Genomic DNA, 18,704 nt, shown 5'->3' with positions numbered 1-18,704 from the left:
TACGTTTTGAAGAATAAAAGTACTGAAACTTAATGTAGTCCAATATATCTACTTTTTCCTCTGTTATCAGGTTTTTTTGTGAGCTTGCAAAGTCTTTACCTGACCCAGGCTCATGCAGGTGGGCTGGTGGAAAAGGGGAAGCTGTATTTTCATAGAAGCTTTATGTTCCACCTTTCACCTTTAGCTTATCATCATCTTGCCTTGATTTTGCCTATGCTGTGGGGCAGGGATCCAGATTCACTTTCCCATATGAATATCCAGTTGAGCCATTTACTGAAAAGATCTCTGTCTTTTCCCTCATTGGACTGCAGTGTCACCTTTGTCAAAATATCAACCAATATTGTCGTGGGCTCTGTGTTCTCTGCCATTGGTCTGTTTTCCCTTGGACCAACACCACCCCACTTTAAAGCCTGTGCCTGTATAATAAAACCAGGTGTCAGGTGCACTGTGGAAATGCGTTGTTTGTGAGTCAGGCCTCTCTTTGTGAAGAAGTTTGAGAAGGATTGAGAGGAGGCACGCCCTGTGCTGGAGAGTCTGCTCTGGCAGCTGGATCTGAAGGAAGAGTGAATATGGAGGTTTAGGGTTTGGAAATAGGTCTCCTTTCACTTTCCCCTCTGACAGATCCTGGAAACAACTTGCATACCTTAGGGTTACGCTTCCCCGGTTTGAGGTCACTGTAGACAAGGCTCTGGAGAGTGTAGCCTCTGCCACCTGCCAAGACACAACTGCTGTGACTCTCCCCTCCACACCTGTTCCACCAGGTGCACTGCCGGGTGCCCCCTGCTTCCCGCACCCAGCTCTCTTTCGGGGGAGCACCCTTCCTTCCCCCAGTATGTCACACACTCAATCTTAAGTCATATATTACAGCCAACTGTTCTTGATTGGATCAATGAGAGACTCAACATGCTCACAGTGAAGGCTTTCTCTGAAAGGATGCTCTCGGGCAGAAGCCCCGTATGAGCCCAGAGGACTGTGGCTTCTGCTGTGCATGTATGTGAGCGGGAGAAAGCATGGTACATGCACCAGGACCCCATACACACGCACACACACACACACGAGGACAGAATCCCGGGATTCCCTGGAACGTGGGCTTCAGACCTCAGTGGCGAAAGGAAAACAAGAGGGAAGCACGTGAGGAGGGTTGATGGGGTGTCTGTGGCCAGTGAGACTACAGATGCCTTCTTCTTCCTTTTTTTACTCTTTTCTGTAGTTTCCAGGTTTTCTACACATTATTAATGGCCAGAGCAAAACCAAACAAGTGATGGCCTGATGACCACAGAGAGCATTGTATTTCAAAAACGAATAATACATTTTAAAACTAAAAAATAAATTTTAAAAAATAGGCTGGAAAAAAGTGAAAGTTGAAAAAAATTTTTTTCAGAACAAAACTTGAAACAGTTAAACTAAATGCCAGTGAAAGAATCTGCTGCCTTGTGACACAAAAATATATGTATATACACACATCACACACCTATGTACATACACACACATATATAAACACACATACATATACACATACAAATTATGTATCTATATATCTATATTGATTGTATAAATACAACACATAAATATAAAAGATTACATAAATCAGTGCATACAAGTTTAACAGGGGATTATTTAGGAAAACTGGAGTGCTTCTGTTGGATTCTTATTTTTTAAAATTTCTTCCCACAACATCAATACTTTGAGGGGAAAAAAAAAGAAAAGAGAACAAAAACCCAGGCTGTAGGAGGAAAGCAGGTATATACCACACTTAGGGAGCTGCGATGAGTGTGTACATAGAACTGAATATTTTACTTGATAGAGACATTTTCATTTCATGACATCAGACATAACAGAATAAGGCAAACCTGAAAAAGGAGTGGAATGATAGACTACATGAGGCTGAGCGAGAACCAGAGCAGAGATTCAAGGGGGTCATCACAGGAGGAAGACGGGAATGCGCGGGGGCCGCCGGGGAGGGGGCAGGGCCCTGGAAGCTGCATCTGCAGGGCTCTTGCTCTGTCCAGGGCCAGCCCTGCCCCTCAGACACAGCCGCAGTGACCGTGTGCGCCTCCCTCAGGACTCAAAAAGGCAAAGCTGAGTTACAGTCAGAGGCAGCAAAGCACCCTGCATGCCACTGCGCTGACAGTTTAGAGAAAACACTTCATTCTTCCTAACAAAAACCTCTCACACTACAATTCGGGGTTTTCCCCGTGCACCTGCCCAGTTGCCTGAAATCATGGGTGACTACTAGTACTGCTGCTTCCACCGACTTGTATTTGTTTAGTGTTTTCAAAAATAAACACCCTGGGACTTCCCTGGTGGCACGGTGGTTAAGAATCCGCCTGCCAATGCAGGGGACATGGGTTCGAGCTCTGGTCCGGGAAGATCCCACGTGCCGCAGAGCAACTAAGCCCATGAGCCATAACTACTGAGCCTGCGCTCTAGAGCCTGCGAGCCACAACTACTGAGCCCATGTGCCACGACTACTGAAGCCCGTGCGCCTAGAGCCCGTGCTCCGCAACAAGAGAAGCCACCGCAATGAGAAGCCCACGCACCGCAATGAAGACCCAACGCAGCCAAAAATAAATACATAAATAAATTTATAAAAAAATAAAAATAAACACCCTTTTCACATTGCATGTATAAATGTATATGTAATTTTACACTGAGTGACCCTCACAACACGGGGAGAGAGGGCATGGGCGGTCCTGTTACTTGTATTTCATGGAGCAGCCAGTAAGCTGGGCCCCCCACGGTTAGAACCCCGACCTGTGCATCTCTGAGGCTGCCATTTCCTCCGCAGCTTGACAACCGCACTTATTCTGTGCATGACTAAAACAACTGGCACCAATGAAATCAGTGAGAACTCTGGGCACACCAATATATACATAATGACAATTCTTAAAGAATGTTTTAGAATATTGGTCCATCTGGAAAATGTAGCAAAAGAAAGCATTTTGTTTACATAAATGTTATAGACCAGTACTTATGACAGTTATAAGTGAATCAATTGCCAGGTCAAGTGTAGTGAAATTAAATGTTCTCCATAACAAGCAGGTTTAACCGAGTTGATAGAGAGTGGTCCACCTGCCGGTTTACCTCACATTCCTTCCTTTCTTAAAACAGAAATATAGATTATCTTCTATCACCTTAAAAAAAAACAAAAACAACTCTTCTGGAATAATTTTCTTCTATTTCAGAAAATTCAAGAGAAGATGTGCGGATGACCGTTCCCAAGTCACATGGTTAACAGAATTAAGGGCTGACACGGGTGACGCAGTTTTGTATTAAAAATCCCTAAATACTCCTCCTCAAATCAGACCTACTGAAAGCACAGACGATAAAGTTTCCGTGCAGAAAGGATGCAGTTTCTCTATCTTGTGAATGTTTCAAAGACAACACAAAGTATTTCACATTTTACTTGAGAGAGGTTGGCTTTTCATTTTCCCGTGAGTGATCCAGATTTATTAGAGTCATCCCGTCAGTAGCGAACCAGACAGGCTAACGGTTGTTTTGTATAAGATATTCAGACAATGACAGCATTGCCACCATAAATAAAGCCCTTTGGCCTCCCCTCTCATAAATTACAGATACTGCTCATAAATCTTCTGTGATATTCTAATCAGCCCCAAGATGCAGGGATGCAATTGTCTTTTCTTTGTAATGCAGATATTCCCCCATCACACTCAATGTGGGTAAGGGCTTTTTATTACCAAGTTTAGTTCAAGCACATTTAATTAGATTGATAAAATTATGATCTGACGCCATTGGAGTAAAATGATTTAGCCAGCCTCAGAACTACTTGCATTCACAACCTAGTGCAGCTTTCAGTGTGCCATTAACATCTGTATCACTGGCTGCAGAAGGGCACAGCTAGCCTTAGTTCTGGTGCATCAGAAGCAGAAGAACAAGCTGCTTTGGCTCCGGTAAATAAGGAGCATGAAGTGGGGAAACCCAGGGTACCGTGCTGACTTAAACGCACTCCATGCCATCTAACTTCAACAAGCATTCCCTGTGAGGAAATGCTTCCACAAAGGCTCCGTTGAGATCAGGCTGGGTTGAGATCCTGGAATTCTTAAAGGTAAACATTCTTTTTAAATGAATGTTTTTACCTCAGAGCTTAGCCAAATGATTAGCATGATTAGCTATGAGTTATTCAGAATAAGAGTAGGTGGATGGATAGAGTTTGAAGTAAACTTCTAGGGTGTAACTTACAGGCTCACCTGAGAGACATCAGCATTTCAGAGGCACAGACTTAAAAAGTCAGGAGCCTTTAGAACTCCTGGTTCCTTCTCCTCCAAGATTCTTGACTGAACCTAGACTCTCGTAACACTTATATTCTCAGCGTCCTGGAATTGCCAGATTTCTACTTATTCTTGTGATGACTACCTTTTCCACTTGTGAAGTTTCCAAGCCCTTATGAGATCGGACATATTTTTCTGCCCTGGGCTCCTTGTCATTTTGCTACTGTGGTCAGACAATAAATATACACTATCAGAGTCAGACCACGGGACATTGAAATAGCGAACTGAAGCCTAAACACCAGCCATGAAACCTCATTTCAACAAGAAAACAAGACCCATATTGAAGTAACCTCATCCACTTAGTGATACTAAGTGGCAAATGTTGTTCAGAATTTTTTTGCAAATTCTATAATCTAGGTTCCATAAGAAATCTATTTCTAAAATTACATAATTTGGCTGATTTTATAATTACACAAAATGAGTCTAAACCAAGCCCTGGAAAGGATGAAAACAGTACTTCCAATCCGAGTGTGTGTGTGTCTGTAGAAAGAGAATGAGAGAGGGAATCCCACAGTGATCTTGCCTTTCTGACTTGGGTGCGTTTTCGGAACTAAGTTCACTGCAAGTAGCTTTAGTTCATTATGTCTTCGTTCAAACTAATAATAAATGGTCTTCCAAGGGGTCTTAAAGAGGAGGGGCCTCCACACAGCTCTTGTCCCCAGAGACCACGGCCCTGCACTGAGCAGCTGTCAGGTGCTTGGCAAGAAGAATCAACAAGGAAAAGAGGGAGAGAAAATTAAGTAACGTCAGACCACGTTACAGAGAGTCTCACTCATTCATTCATTCTTTCAGTCTACAAATATTTATAAAGTTCCACCCATGAACCAGAGTTACGCCTACCCTTGAGCAGCTTACATCTGTTAGAGATTAAACGTGGAGAGGGGTAACTCACACAGTCCTGTGCTTAGGGGCCGTAAAGAACCTCAGTACCACAAACCCTGTATTTACCGTTCTTCAAGTGTTCTGTTCAAACTTCACTTCCTCATATTTATCAGGGAGCCAAGGGGAGCCCTCAGTTCACAATTCTAACTAAAATACAAAAAGCTGGACGAACTCGTGTTCAATCTTTGGAAGTGAAATAAAATGAAAGAGACGGAAAGATTATACAGTTGGCCCTGAAAATAATGGGCCAAAAACACATCTGAAATGACAGAATCTGGGTCCTTTAAATAGCTTAACTCCCCCAAAGCACTACAATCCCAAAAGACGTAAAAAGTTTGCACAATTGTGATCTACAGCCTTAAAACACTTTGTCCCCACAGAACATACGACAGTGAGGTTTGTCACCGTCTGATGCTCCCAGAAAGCGGCCTCCGCTGGCAGGCCGAGTCCTCACCCTGTGCAGAGCAGCACAAGCCCACCCTGCAAAGTGCTGCCTCGGACGGCCAGGAGGTGGACCCGTCCAGCGCTCACCAAGCCGCTCACCGCTTCGTGGGGCTCGTGCAGCACCCGGAACCCATGAACGCCTGACCCTGGGGTGGGTGGGCATCCAGCTGCCCACTCTGTTCCCCGGGCACAGGGGCAGATCTCAGCAGGCTGGGGACAGGGCTGGACGGTGCAGAGGGGCACTTCCCCTTGGGTCACCCGCCCATCTTGCCGGCTGAGGAATTAAACCACCCTTTGGTCTGGGCTGTATTTTCATAGCTGATCGCAGCCTTGGAAGACAGAGGTAAGTGTCTCACATCTCACACTTATTTTTGAGCTTTAATATATGCTTTCAGAAATGCATTTGTAGTTTGCACGATGACTATGCATTTAGATCGGGGTGGCCTGGCCTTCCTTCATCAGCTTTGCTAACATCTTAACTGAAATCTCTTGTCAATGCACAGTATAGGCAAGAAGGACCCTTTACAGCAGTTGCACGTGCAGGACACAGTGGTCAAGCACCACGGGGCCGGCAGCAGAGGGCCTGACTCTGGCATGGGCCTCCCTGCAGCCCTGGGTGGTCACTTACGCCTCTGGTCAGTAGCTCCCACCTACGGGATGGCAATAATGACAGTGCTTCAAGTTTGTTACAGGGACTCAAAGGTGGAACCCACGTGAAATGCTCTGCACAATGCCTGGAACAGAGAGAAACTCAACAACGCTGGTGCATACTTGGTCTCGTAACACTGTGGTTTAACAATATGATTTATGATTAAATGACGCTGGTCCAGGTGTTAAATGAAAAGAATAACCTGAACTATACCATGAACATAGAAATAGTTAATAAAGAAACATAAGTACCATAAGGCCATTTTTTGAGGGACTAAGGGGATAAATATATATCCCCAACATTTTTATAATATTATAATACAAACACACATATATGCATGCACATATAAAAATATGTATGTGTATAATTTACTTATATATGTATGCACATGTACATGTGTATTATATATGATTATATGTATAAATATATTACATGTAGATGAGTACAGACGTACATATGTGTAAATAGATAATTTATGTGCAATCTTAGATGTTCTATGATTGGGCTATTTACAGGTTATATAAATCTATTTCATATTATTTTAACTTGCTCCTTCTTTCCTGAAATGTATACACATTGCATTTAATCACTTAAAAGTACTCATGGAGCCCAGGGCATAGTAGGTCCTTAATAAATTATTAATGACAAACTTGCTTCTCTAATACCTTTAACTGAAAAAGAAAAAAGCCTCTACGTATTGGGATTTCAACGTTGATTTTGTTTGTTGTTGGAAGGTAATCTTAATGGTTTTCTTTTCTCCTGAATGCAGAGGACGTGATACATATCTACTCATCATTTGTCCAACTAGTAGACCTGGGACATTCGTACCAATAACTCTCCCTTGCTTTATTATGGCTCTAGCATGAATCATATCTTCAATGATCCAAATCCAGTCTCAGTAAATAATTAAAATGAAAAGAAATGAGGCTCAAACATCTGCCTTGGAGATTTGTACGATTGTGGGCCATATGTAAACTGAAACAGTTATTTATTACAACCTTCATTTTAGTAAACCCAAGGGTGAAATGAGCTAAGTTTATTTACCATTTACATTTACTACTTATCAAAGCTGAAGTGTTTCTTATCTCTTGAGGTTCAGTGTACTGATCTACATATTATTCAGTTGGTAAAGAAACTTATAAAACTGTCATACCAACATAGGAATTGGCCTTTGGGAAATATACATCTGAGAATTTAATAGTAACCAAATTTTTTGACTCAGAGGTAAAGTTTTATGCTTAGTCGGCTCAATTTCTTTAATTTAAATTAAGTGAAAAAAACAACTCCCCCTCAAAAAATTAAATGGATTTTTCCAGGCTTTGAACACCAGGGAATTTTAATGAACTGTCCATTTCTTCCTTTTATAAAGTCTAATAAACAATGGGGAAAATATTTGAAAGTTTAAGATGATACTCAGAAAATTTAAGGTCGATTTCCCATTTTATTATAAATGTTATATTTTCCTGTCCTACTGAACAAGTAGCAGTCAGTATCAAAAAAGGTTTTAAAATGTAAATTGATTTTTCCCATTTAACAATCATTTAACTGAATATACTATAAATTTCTCAGACTGGGAACCTCATTTGTATGTAAAAAGCAATTTTGTTATTTAATTTTTTTCACTATAACTTTAAAGCTGTTGTACATCTAGATGTGCATTTAAAACAGAAAAAAATCAAATATATGTATAAATTAATCCACCTTACGTGCTATAATATTACTCTTTATGTAAACATGAAGTAGTTCTCTTAATTGATGTAACATTTGCCTTTGAACTGACAAAGGCCTCTCATTCCTGATTTTTCCAGAAAATTTTAGACATAAATATACATTGTCTTTGAAATCATTTGGTTCTGCTACAATCCTCAAACAAAAGGTGACTCCCTCCCCTACCATCAGCTATTGAATACTTTTTGGAATGAATTACATGCTAGATTAAAGATGCACCATTTTTTTTCTGTCTCTGGTCTCAGTTTTATAATATATAAGACTTACAAATCATGAGAGAAATCAATTCCAAGAGGCAGAACAGCATAGAGATTAGGAACAGGGCTCTCTGCTCGGGTTTCCTGGAACCAAATCCTGACTTGGCGACTCTGTCTGTGAGTCTGGCCACCTTAACACATCTCTTCCTGGTTTGCAACTAAGTGATGTGATACCACAACTGCATTCCTCGTAAGGATTAAATGGGTTAATTTGTGTAAGGCTTTGGGAATCCAGCCTGGAAGATACAGGGGTCCAAGACTAGTCTTACATGAGCTCTCATCCATATGGTGTGAGCACCAGACTCATCCACAAGCTGGGTCACGTTCCCAGGTGGACTCTCCATAATATCTGCCTTGTGGAGAAGTGAGTTCAAAATAAAGAGTTTGCGAATTTTATCTTAATCACCATGAGAACTCTTGGGAGGATTTAGGCAGCGAAGTGTCATGTTGTGATTTCCGTATGCTTAAAGATGAGCTGGCTGTGTGAGAGGAGATTGTGGAGGGAGATGAATGGGGGTCACTTCACGGGTGTGCGAGGAGGTGACTTGGCGTGCATGGAAGTGGGACGGGAGGAGGAGAGGCAGTGAGGAGGGGCTGAGGGAGTGTCCAGACTGCTGTCCTGAGCTCCATCCCCCCGCCAGGATGTGGGTAGCCCAGAGCGCCCTCAGACGCACAGCCTGGCTTCTGCTCCCGTGCTCTCCTCTGTGTTCTCTTTTGCCCCAGTCTCTGGGCATTTCTCAGAGCTGCAGGGACTCTCATATACTATCTCCTCACACTAACCCCACTGATCATGAAATCTCTTTAATACTTAAACTACCTCTTTGTGGGCTAGTGGAATGCAGAGCCTTGGCTCATGTTCCACCACAGTGCAGCGCATCCCTAGGCAGGTCCTGGCAACGTCACAACCACTGTGCTTTCACGACGCCCAAAGCATTGGGACCCAACCAAACGATCACCGCACAGCTTTACCGGTGGCAGCAGGGGACCTCCAACAGGGCACTTCGGCTATAACCAAACACTTCTCCAGATGCTTTTATGACGTGACCAATCAAATGTATCTGGTTGCAAATTGTGAATTTTGTATATCTCAGTTACTTACTTTGTATTAAGTCAGTAAGATGAAGAAAACAATACCTTCTCCAGAGGACTACTATTATCATTGAATGATGTAACACAGACAAATGTTTAGAGTTACCGCTCAGAAAGGTGGTTCTGATTATCGCTTTCATCCCACCAGACCAAGCTCAGTCTCTGTGGCAGCGCTGTCTCCTCCATAAAGACTGACCCCCGTCCAGGCACACTCGTTACTTCCTCTGTGTCTGTCACCTCTCCCCGCAGTGTTTACATCAGGCCATCTGTCTAAGGCACCGTGCAGACGACCAGGCGATGTCCTGGCAGAGCAGGGATGAGTTAGGGCGTGTGCAGGCCTCCCGCTAAGAGCAACTCCCTGGTCGCCCTGTGCCCAGAGGAGAGACCTCACACACTTTACTGGTGGAATCCAAGACACGTTGTCTGCTTCCCTCTCTCTGAAACTGCTTCTCTCTTTCTCTATCCTCAAATCAGGACTTAAAAAGCTATGCTGTGCTTCTTTTTTCTCATAATTGTCACGTAGCTAACCCTTGTGTTGAATTTCTATGACGCCAATCCACTTATTGGCCGATGTAAACCACCTGCTTTGGAATTCTGGAGACCAGGCTCCAGATGGCAAATAAGCATATGAAAAGATGCTCCACATCAAATGTCACTAGGGAAATGCAAACAAAAACAAGGAGATACCACTACACACCTATGAGAAGGACCAAAATCCAGAGCACTGACAACAGCAAGTGCTGGTGAGGATGTGGCGCAACGGGAACTCTCATCACTGCTCGCGGGGATGCAGGAGGTGCAGCCCCGTTGGAAGACGGTTTGGCAGTTTCTCACAAAACTAAACATACTCTTGTCATATAATCCAGCAATCATGCTCCTTGGTATTTACCCAAAGGATTTGAAAACTTATGTCCACAAAAACCTATACACAGATGTTTACAGCAGCTTTATTCATAACTGCCAAAACTCTGAAGCAACCAAGATGTCACTCAGCAGGTAAATGGATACAAATGGTGGTTCATATGACAATGGAATATTATTCAGCTAAAAAATAAATGAGCTATCAGGTCATGAAAGGACATGATAAAACCTTAAATGCATATTACTAAGTGAAAGAAGCCAATCTGAAAAGGCTACTGTGTGATTCTAACTATACGACAGTCTGGAAAAGGCAAAACTATAGAGACAGTAAAAAGATTAGTGGTTGCCAGGAGTTGAGGGGTAGAGATTGTCTCAACAGTGCCTTATTGACTCTCAGGAATGCAATAATTATTTGCAAAAAAGAAAAAAATAGATTAAAACGACGGCAAGGAAAATAAAAAGTATGGAGGAAAGTCGGTTATTTTTTGTAAACATTTATATGTTCATACCTAAAATGTTCAAATAATTTTAACATGACCAAAACACTATACACAAAAAAGTCAATAAATTAATATTATAATAGAAGCCCATGAGATCTATTTTGCAAATATCTTAAGAGCAAAAATATTGTATATGTAGAAATACTACATAGTTTTCAATTTTTAGAAACTAGGTAGTTAGATTATTTCCAATTTGAGGCAGTTTTGTATAGCAGCAATGAAACTCTTGGTATAAACTGTGTGTGTGGGCATGTACGTGTGTGTGTGTGTGTGTGTGTGTGTGTGTGTGTCAACTTTTGTTCTTTTTGGCTCTGTGTTATGGACTTTATTATTTTTTAAGACGAGTTTGAGAATGAACCCAAATTTTGACCCTTTTAAGAATATTATTATATACTGTAAATAGCTTTCCAGAAAACTTACCCCACTTCACAAATCAGTGATATATTTATTGAGCATCAGTGTGTTACGCAGAGCAGGTGATAAAAAAATAGACCATGCATTGCCTTGAACCTCATGGAACTTACAGTGAGATGGGAGATGCAGAGGAAGCTCATGTTGAATTACGTTTTAATGTTTTGTGTAGAGTGCTTAATGTCTCAATATCCTCTTGATTGCATCCCTCCAAATTGAAAATGGCAGCAGAGTCAGGATTTGCTGTGTAGATTTCATGGTCTAGGTGCTGATGGAACCAGCATGATTCCATATGACTCACCTTCAAGACTGCAGAGCTTATGGTAAATGGTCAGAGTGGCTGATATGGAATAAATTGGCGTTAACATGACCACACTGCCAGAGACGAGCCCTCACACGCTGTGGGAGAGGATCTCGCACTTTGGAGCCTAGAGTTCTCATCAGCACATTCCGTTCCTCTTTGAATCTGCAAAGACGGGCATGAGCGTTAGAACACTTACGTTTACACGTTGGGGGCTTCCCCCTGTTACTCCACAATCCATCTTCTTGACACACAGCTGTAGCCTGTTGACCGGTGTCCAGCTTAAAGCCCTCGTTACATTCATAGGTCACTTTACTATCCAACGTGAACTCATTCCCCGTGAATGAACCATTTCCTGGGGACTCCGGGATTCCACAGGACACAGCTGAAAAGAAATGAAGCAAGCACAGGGTTATTCTGACAGACGTTATGAAATTTTCTTCTTTCCTTTTTCTATTTTTCATCTCAAAGACGTATAAAAACTGTTAGATATTTGCATTTCTCACGTGTGTCATAAGTATGCACGTTTCCAAAGTTGTAAAGGTCTTAAGAGTGAATGAGAAACAATGGAAAATGGGTCAAAATACAGTATCTTTACATTTATTATTCCAGAAGGTATGTCTGACGGCTCTCACGCAGTTTAATCACATGGACACGCCTTATCATATGGCCGTGGTCAAGAGAACAGTGTGATGCATTCTACTTTATTTAATACTAGAAAGAAAGCATAGAATAATATCTTTACCATCACAAATGTATCACCATATTGACCCCTTGGTTTCGAGACTTCATATGAATCAGAGTAAAGAATCACCCACCTCAGGTCTCAAAAACCTCCCCCAGCTTAAGTCTTCCCGTCCACCAACTCGCCAAAGACTCATTTTCCTTAAAGCACCAGGAAATTCTGTTAAACGGTAAATATTACCTTAGCTAAGAGCATCAAAGCATCCATTGTCATAAAATGTATTAGTTATAAATTATCTGTCAGAAAGCAGGTCTGCGGAACTAAGGAATTAAGGGGAGGTCTTAGAACAGAAGGCTTGGTCCTACAGAGATACGCAGGCTAGCTTTTACGTGAAAGGTCAGGCAAGAAAGGGGTATGAATGAAAAAGAAATTTTTAAAAACTAGTAAGATGGAGGGAGAGGTCAATATGAGCACTTCCTTCTTAAATTTACTAGCTCTGATCCAGACTTATCTGTTATGAGACAAACAAACAAAAACAATTCTCAAGTTAAATAGGTTACAGTAAGGAACACAGAGTAATGCAAGGGGATAAGAAGGAATTCACAATAACACTCTCAATTCAGGTGCTCTTGTCAAAGGGAAGCTCTGCAATCACTAAATTAAGGATCTTATTTTACTCAATCAAAACCTAAGATATTACGGATTTTAAATCGTCATAGGTTTTAAATTTAGATTATTTAGAGATTTTCCCACAGATTACAATGAGAATACACACACAGTATGATAAAGCTGGAAGGACTGGTTGAAAGAGTTTACATAAAAATACAATTTACAGGTGAGGAAGAGAAAGATAAAATGACTTGCCTGGGTTAGCACAGCGACTTTGTTGAAAACCTGGGGCCAGGGACTTCCCTGGTGGTGCAGTGGTTAAGAACCTGCCTGCCAATGCAGGGGACATGGGTTTGAGCCCTGGTCCGGGAAGATCCCACATGCCGTGGAGCAACTAAGCCCATGCTCCACAACTACTGAGCCTGCACTCTAGAGCCCGCAAGCCACAACTACTGAGCCTATGCTCTAGATCCCGCAAGCCACAACTACTGAGCCCGCGCACCTAGAGCCCGTGCCCACCACAAGAGAAGCCACCATAATGAGAAGCCGGCGCACCGCAAGGAAGAGTAGCCCCCGCTTGCCGCAACTAGAGAAAGCCCGAGTGCAGCAAAGAAGACCCAATGCAGCCAAAAATAGATAAGTAAATAAATTTATAAAAAACAACAACAACAACAAGAAAAAGTAACACCTAGGGCCGGAGAACAGACCTGATTCCCAAGTGAGACCACCTTCTGCTCTACAGGAGCCCAGGCCACCTGTGGTTCAGTGTGAGTTTTTTGGTTGTTGTCTTTGTTATTTTTTCTTTATCAAAATCTTCAATGAATGCAATGGGAAATTATCAGAGGAGTAAAAGAAAATGTAGTGCTGATAAAAATCAAACTTCTGGGAAAATCCAAGCTCTAAAATTTCTCTTGTGCTTAAATTTATGATCAGCTATTTCAACCATCTGAAATATACATAATGTGTGTGTGTGTGTGTGTGTGTGTGTGTGTGAGTGGGTGTGTGTGAAGCATAATAAAAATTTGCAAATGGAAAACAAAAAAACATGGACATATGGACATCATTTTGGACAAAGTGTTGAAAATAACTGAATTATAACCTTTGGCTTTCCAAAGCCGCTGCTTTGCCAAGGCAATGTATCAGTGTGAAGGCTGCTAAGTATTTTGCAAAATGTTCAGCTCAAATTACTGAATGTGGTAAATGTCCTTTATGATCAAGATCTCAGAGTATTGCCAATATCTTGTCTCCTCACCATTTTCTCTGAGATTTCGCTCTAATAATCATTTGTTTGATCTCGCAAACCTTAATTTCTCTGCCACTCACTGAAGCGTGCCCAGCATCCTGCTTCCTTACAATTCTCATCTGAGGAGAACACCAAATGAAATGACATTTCTCTGGCAGGTTAAATGGAAAAGATGACATTCATTCTACAAGCACATAGGAAACCCTACCTTGAAAGGATTCAGACCCAGGAGGCCAAAACAGAACAGCTTTATAACTACTTCTGTTAAATCTGGAAGCTTATTGCACAAGTGAACCCTGATTCCCGGGACTTAAGAAGGTCCCACTTCATGTTGTCTGATCAACAACTGGGAATCTTTTTTGGCCTCGAGCTGTAGGTTTTAGACCCTAGAGTGTCCTAACATCAGGCTATGTGGCAGAGCTCAAAACAGAGGTTGGCACTCTATTAAAAATGGAATTCTTACACTTCTGATTCAATGAAGAATAGATGGAACAATTCTCATAGACTTATAAATTTAGGCTTATGGGATGAAGGCAGTTTTCTGCTAAAATCCAGTATTCATTCATCTATTCATTCATTCCAGAAATTCTGCATGATAACTATTACATGGCAGATATTCCTTAGATAATTTTTTAATGTCAGTTAGTTAAATGTATACAACTTTCAAAACCTGGAGAATTTTCTTACTTTTGGCATAGCTAAAGGGGGTAAAATTTCTTGTGTTTTTGTTTGTTTTGTTTTTTATTGTACTAACATAGCTTTATATTGTCTGGCAACCCAGACTAATGATCACATACTCATATCATGAAATTTACCTTCTGTTTGAGTGCACAGGTTTTAAAGTCAGACATCTGAATCAGCTCTAGCCTCTGGCATTAGCCAGCTCCATGACTTGAGTTACTTAATGACTTGTCTCATTGCTCTCAGGTTAATAATACTCACCCCAAAGGTAATTGTGACGACTGCATGAAATAATGTGTACAAAACCATTAGCACTGTATTGACACCATGTAGGCACTCAGTAAATGACAATATATTAACTTTATATGCATGCATCTATACACACACATAATTTATACTTATTTCTTTTGTAAATAAAGATATGAGTTGCAAGGAACAACTCCTTTTAATATATTTGTTAAAAGAGAGCAAAATGCAAATCAGAAGGAAGCTGGTTTATTTCCATTACATATCTCATGAGAGAGTTGTCATTTTGGTTTCAAATAAATGGAAGAGACACTCCAATTTCCATTGTTGCAGGCTCCTTTAGTAGTACAAAATCCATGTGGGATTTTTTCTTTTCATATTTAAGGCCATAAAAGGAGCAATTTTTCTTGTCTCTGCAAGTTTAAAACACTTCTCTTATTGTTTCGTACTTCTTTCAAATACTTGTTCTCTGAAACTTACAATGGCTCCTTCTTTCTGCTGCCCCTCAGGCTCCAATGCCTCACCATTTGCTTTGTTCTTCTTTTTCTTTTTTTTTTGTTTTTCCTTCAAAATCTCAGTGATTCCTGGGCTTGAACTATGGCCTTAGACTTGTGATTCTCATATCTTGACATCCACGTTATCACCAGCTGCCTACTGAATTTCCACTTGGGCTCTGCCCACGCCTCAAGCCAGATTTGTGCATATCCTAGGTTGGTAGCTGTCCCTCACACAGCTGTCCTGACAGACTGCCTCAGTAAACCGTTCTCCCAGTAATTCGGTAAGTCGAGCGAGATCCTTTGATTCAGCAGGAAGTAGGAGGGTTCTTTCCTCCTACTGCTCTCATGTGGTTGACTGACAATCATTGTCTGGATATTTAGAAGTTTACTTCACACTCTCTGCTCTTTTCTCATTTCCCATTACCAGTATCCTAGTTCGCATCCCTGTTACTTCAAAATGGTCTATCTTTCTGTTATCTGGACCCCACTCGGAGGGCTAGGGCAAACCCAGAGGAAGGCCACCCGTAATAGTAAAAAACAGGGAAGAGAATGTGTCCTGAAGCAGGGTTTCCTGTGGCCTGGGTTAAGGTAAGAGGCATGGTAGGTAATAAGGTCTGAAATGGGGCATCCAGGAGGTAATCCAGTAGGTACCCAGATCATAATCAAAAAGACAGAGCCGAACATCAAATATGACAGGAGCAACGCCACATATGAAGGACCTCTGATCAGTTCTGGAGCTGGAGGGATGGACAGCAGATGAAATGCACGGTAAAGAAGAGGATGTGGTGAGAGGTGCAGAATGGGATCTGAGCTGCAAGAGAAAACGGCAACCCTCTCTCACACTCTGCCTCAGGTGCATGGAAGGAAAAAGCCAGTTTCCCAAATGGTGGCCTGTGAATTGCTGAGGGGTCTTAAGTATACAGTGCAAGCATATGAGAATTTCTGATTAAGACTTATATGTATATATGTGTGCCTTTATATATGTATGTGCACATATAGTCAAAAATTATGAGAATATTCTAGATTGTCTAGATTACTATCTATTATTGGGTTCTACTATATATCAGGGCCTGCATTTGCTCTTGTATTTATAATCATGTTGGAGCCAAGTAATTTGTTATAATCTAAGGAGAAAAATACCAGAGGCAGATAATATAGAAATCATGGGCCTGCTTCTAGTGAAAGCCAAATGACTTTACAGCAGGTAATAAAAATATAAGCTATATAGTTGTTCATATGGTGAAAATGATAAAAAGGTTGAGTCTTTATATATGTATGTGTGTGTGTGTGTGTGTGTGTGTGTGTGTGTATGTGTATATATATATATATATATATATATATATATGTATGGATATGGATATATCTACATACAAACACTACAGAGTAGTATCCATTAGTAACATATCACTTTTCAAGTAATAATTGAGTTTAAGAAAAACATTATCAGGCTTCCCTGGTGGCTCAGTGGTTAAGAATCTGCCTGCCAATGCAGGGGACACGGGTTTCAGTCCTGGTCGGGGAAGATCCCACATGCTGTGGAGCAACTAAGCCCCTGCACCACAGCTACTGAGCCTGCGCTCTAGAGCCCATGAGCCACAACTACTGAGCCCACGCGCTGCAACCACTGAAGCCTGCGCGCCCTAGAGCCCGTGCTCTGCAGCAAGAGAAGCCACTGCGATAAGAAGCCCACGCACCGCTACGAAGAGTAGCCCCTGCTCGCCGCAACTAGAGAAAGCCTGCGCACAGCAACAAAGACTCAATGCAGCCAAAAATAAATAAGTAAATAAATAAATAATTTTTAAAAAAACCCATTATCATCCAACTGGTTATTTTCTAACTTGAATTTTATAGGTTTTATATGCATTTAATTTTCAAATACAAACATATAAGCATAATATGTTTGTGTATGTTTAATAACAGTATAATAATTCAATTCAAAACTAGGCACATGAAAATATTTTATAAAATACTGATTTAAAAGATACATAAATGATGTGGGTTTGTATTGTATATGTACATATATCTATGTATGTATGTGTGAGATGTACATATGTACATACAATCATGTATGAAACAATATCTACATCTTACTTTACATAGGACTTACAGTTTATATATCATTTTCACACCATGCTTTTTCATTCATTATTCACCACAAGCCTATTAGGTAAGAGACCTTATTCTATTTTCTTACTGATAAAGATACAGATGCTAGATTTTTTTAATTTGTCCCAAGTCTAACACTCACTAACTCAAAGACTGAGGTCTCAAACCCATGTCTGCTGAATTTAGATAGAACCTTCTACTGCATTTCAGTAGATTCCTAGACCATTATAATCGTCTATTTTCAATTTTATACCTGCCAGATTAGGCTTCATTATTGTTTTCATAACTTTATGCTCATTTTTAAACTATACAGTAGTTTCCTATTTCCTATAACATTAAACAAACTACTTTTTTTGGCTTTCAAGGCCAACCAAAATCTCCTTCTGAGTCCCCATAATTCTCCATTCCCCCCAAAACTGAGCTGTGTGTGGCCAGCTGACCCTAAGTACCCACTCCCCCTGGCCGGCTCACCCTCACTTTCTTGCCTTAGTTTTTTGGTGTCTTTCCAACAAATGCCCTCCCTCATCTGTGCCTATTTAAGCCCAAGATAGCAGATTGGTTTCATTCCATGTGTCTTACTCTGATTGGTAGTATTACTGGGTGGAAGAGTTTTTTTTTTTTTTTTTAAACTTAGCAAGTATTTATCTGAAGTAAAGTCCTGCTTCCCAGAGACATGGGAATGCAGTTTCTGCAGCTGTCTGTGTAAGTATTACCTTGGGCACAGCCTTCCTAAAATTACTAGTAACTTTGAAATAAATATCAATAGGGCTTCAGCAGTGCCTTCTGGTGTCCATGGCATCAGATTATCACCAAGATGCCTCTTCTTGGGTGGATGTTCAACATATACACATATTTTGTGATGGTAACATTTCACTATCGACTTTCTTGAAACAGAAAATTACAGCTTTGTTTTCCAGAAATACGCACTTTTTTGGTACTAACTGCTGTCAAATGGGTTAATTGCCAAATAAAAGCACTAAAATTAAACATGAAATATATGGTTGTGGATTAACCATGCAGTAAATCCCAAACCTCTAGCAAGAGCATTTGTACCCGTGTTTCTTTAAAGTATGTATGAATCCCAGGGATGTTGATAACATGCGTATTCCGAATCCACAGATCTGGGATGGGGTTTGAGGCTGCTTCTCTAACGAGCTGTATGGTCTCAGAGGATGAAGGGTTCAGACCATCCTAAATGCTCCCTGGAAGGCTGCTAAGGCTTCCAG

General features: G+C 41.1%; 1 protein-coding gene across 1 annotated transcript in view; it reads right to left on the bottom strand.

Annotated features, from left to right (window-relative positions):
- The window catches only part of CSMD1 (CUB and Sushi multiple domains 1), a 1,821,542-nt gene that overhangs the window by 70,897 nt on the left and 1,731,941 nt on the right, over positions 1 to 18,704 (bottom strand). The window contains exon 50 of the mRNA XM_036838958.1: positions 11,611 to 11,796. Coding sequence (XP_036694853.1) covers positions 11,611 to 11,796 — 186 coding nt within the window. The remainder of the gene's footprint in view (positions 1 to 11,610; positions 11,797 to 18,704) is intronic.

The sequence above is a fragment of the Balaenoptera musculus genome, chromosome 21 (assembly GCF_009873245.2).
Source record: "Balaenoptera musculus isolate JJ_BM4_2016_0621 chromosome 21, mBalMus1.pri.v3, whole genome shotgun sequence".
Classification (NCBI taxonomy): Eukaryota; Metazoa; Chordata; class Mammalia; order Artiodactyla; family Balaenopteridae; genus Balaenoptera; species Balaenoptera musculus.
Note: the sequence above shows the minus strand (reverse complement) of the source record. Positions and strands in the feature narration are given on the sequence as shown.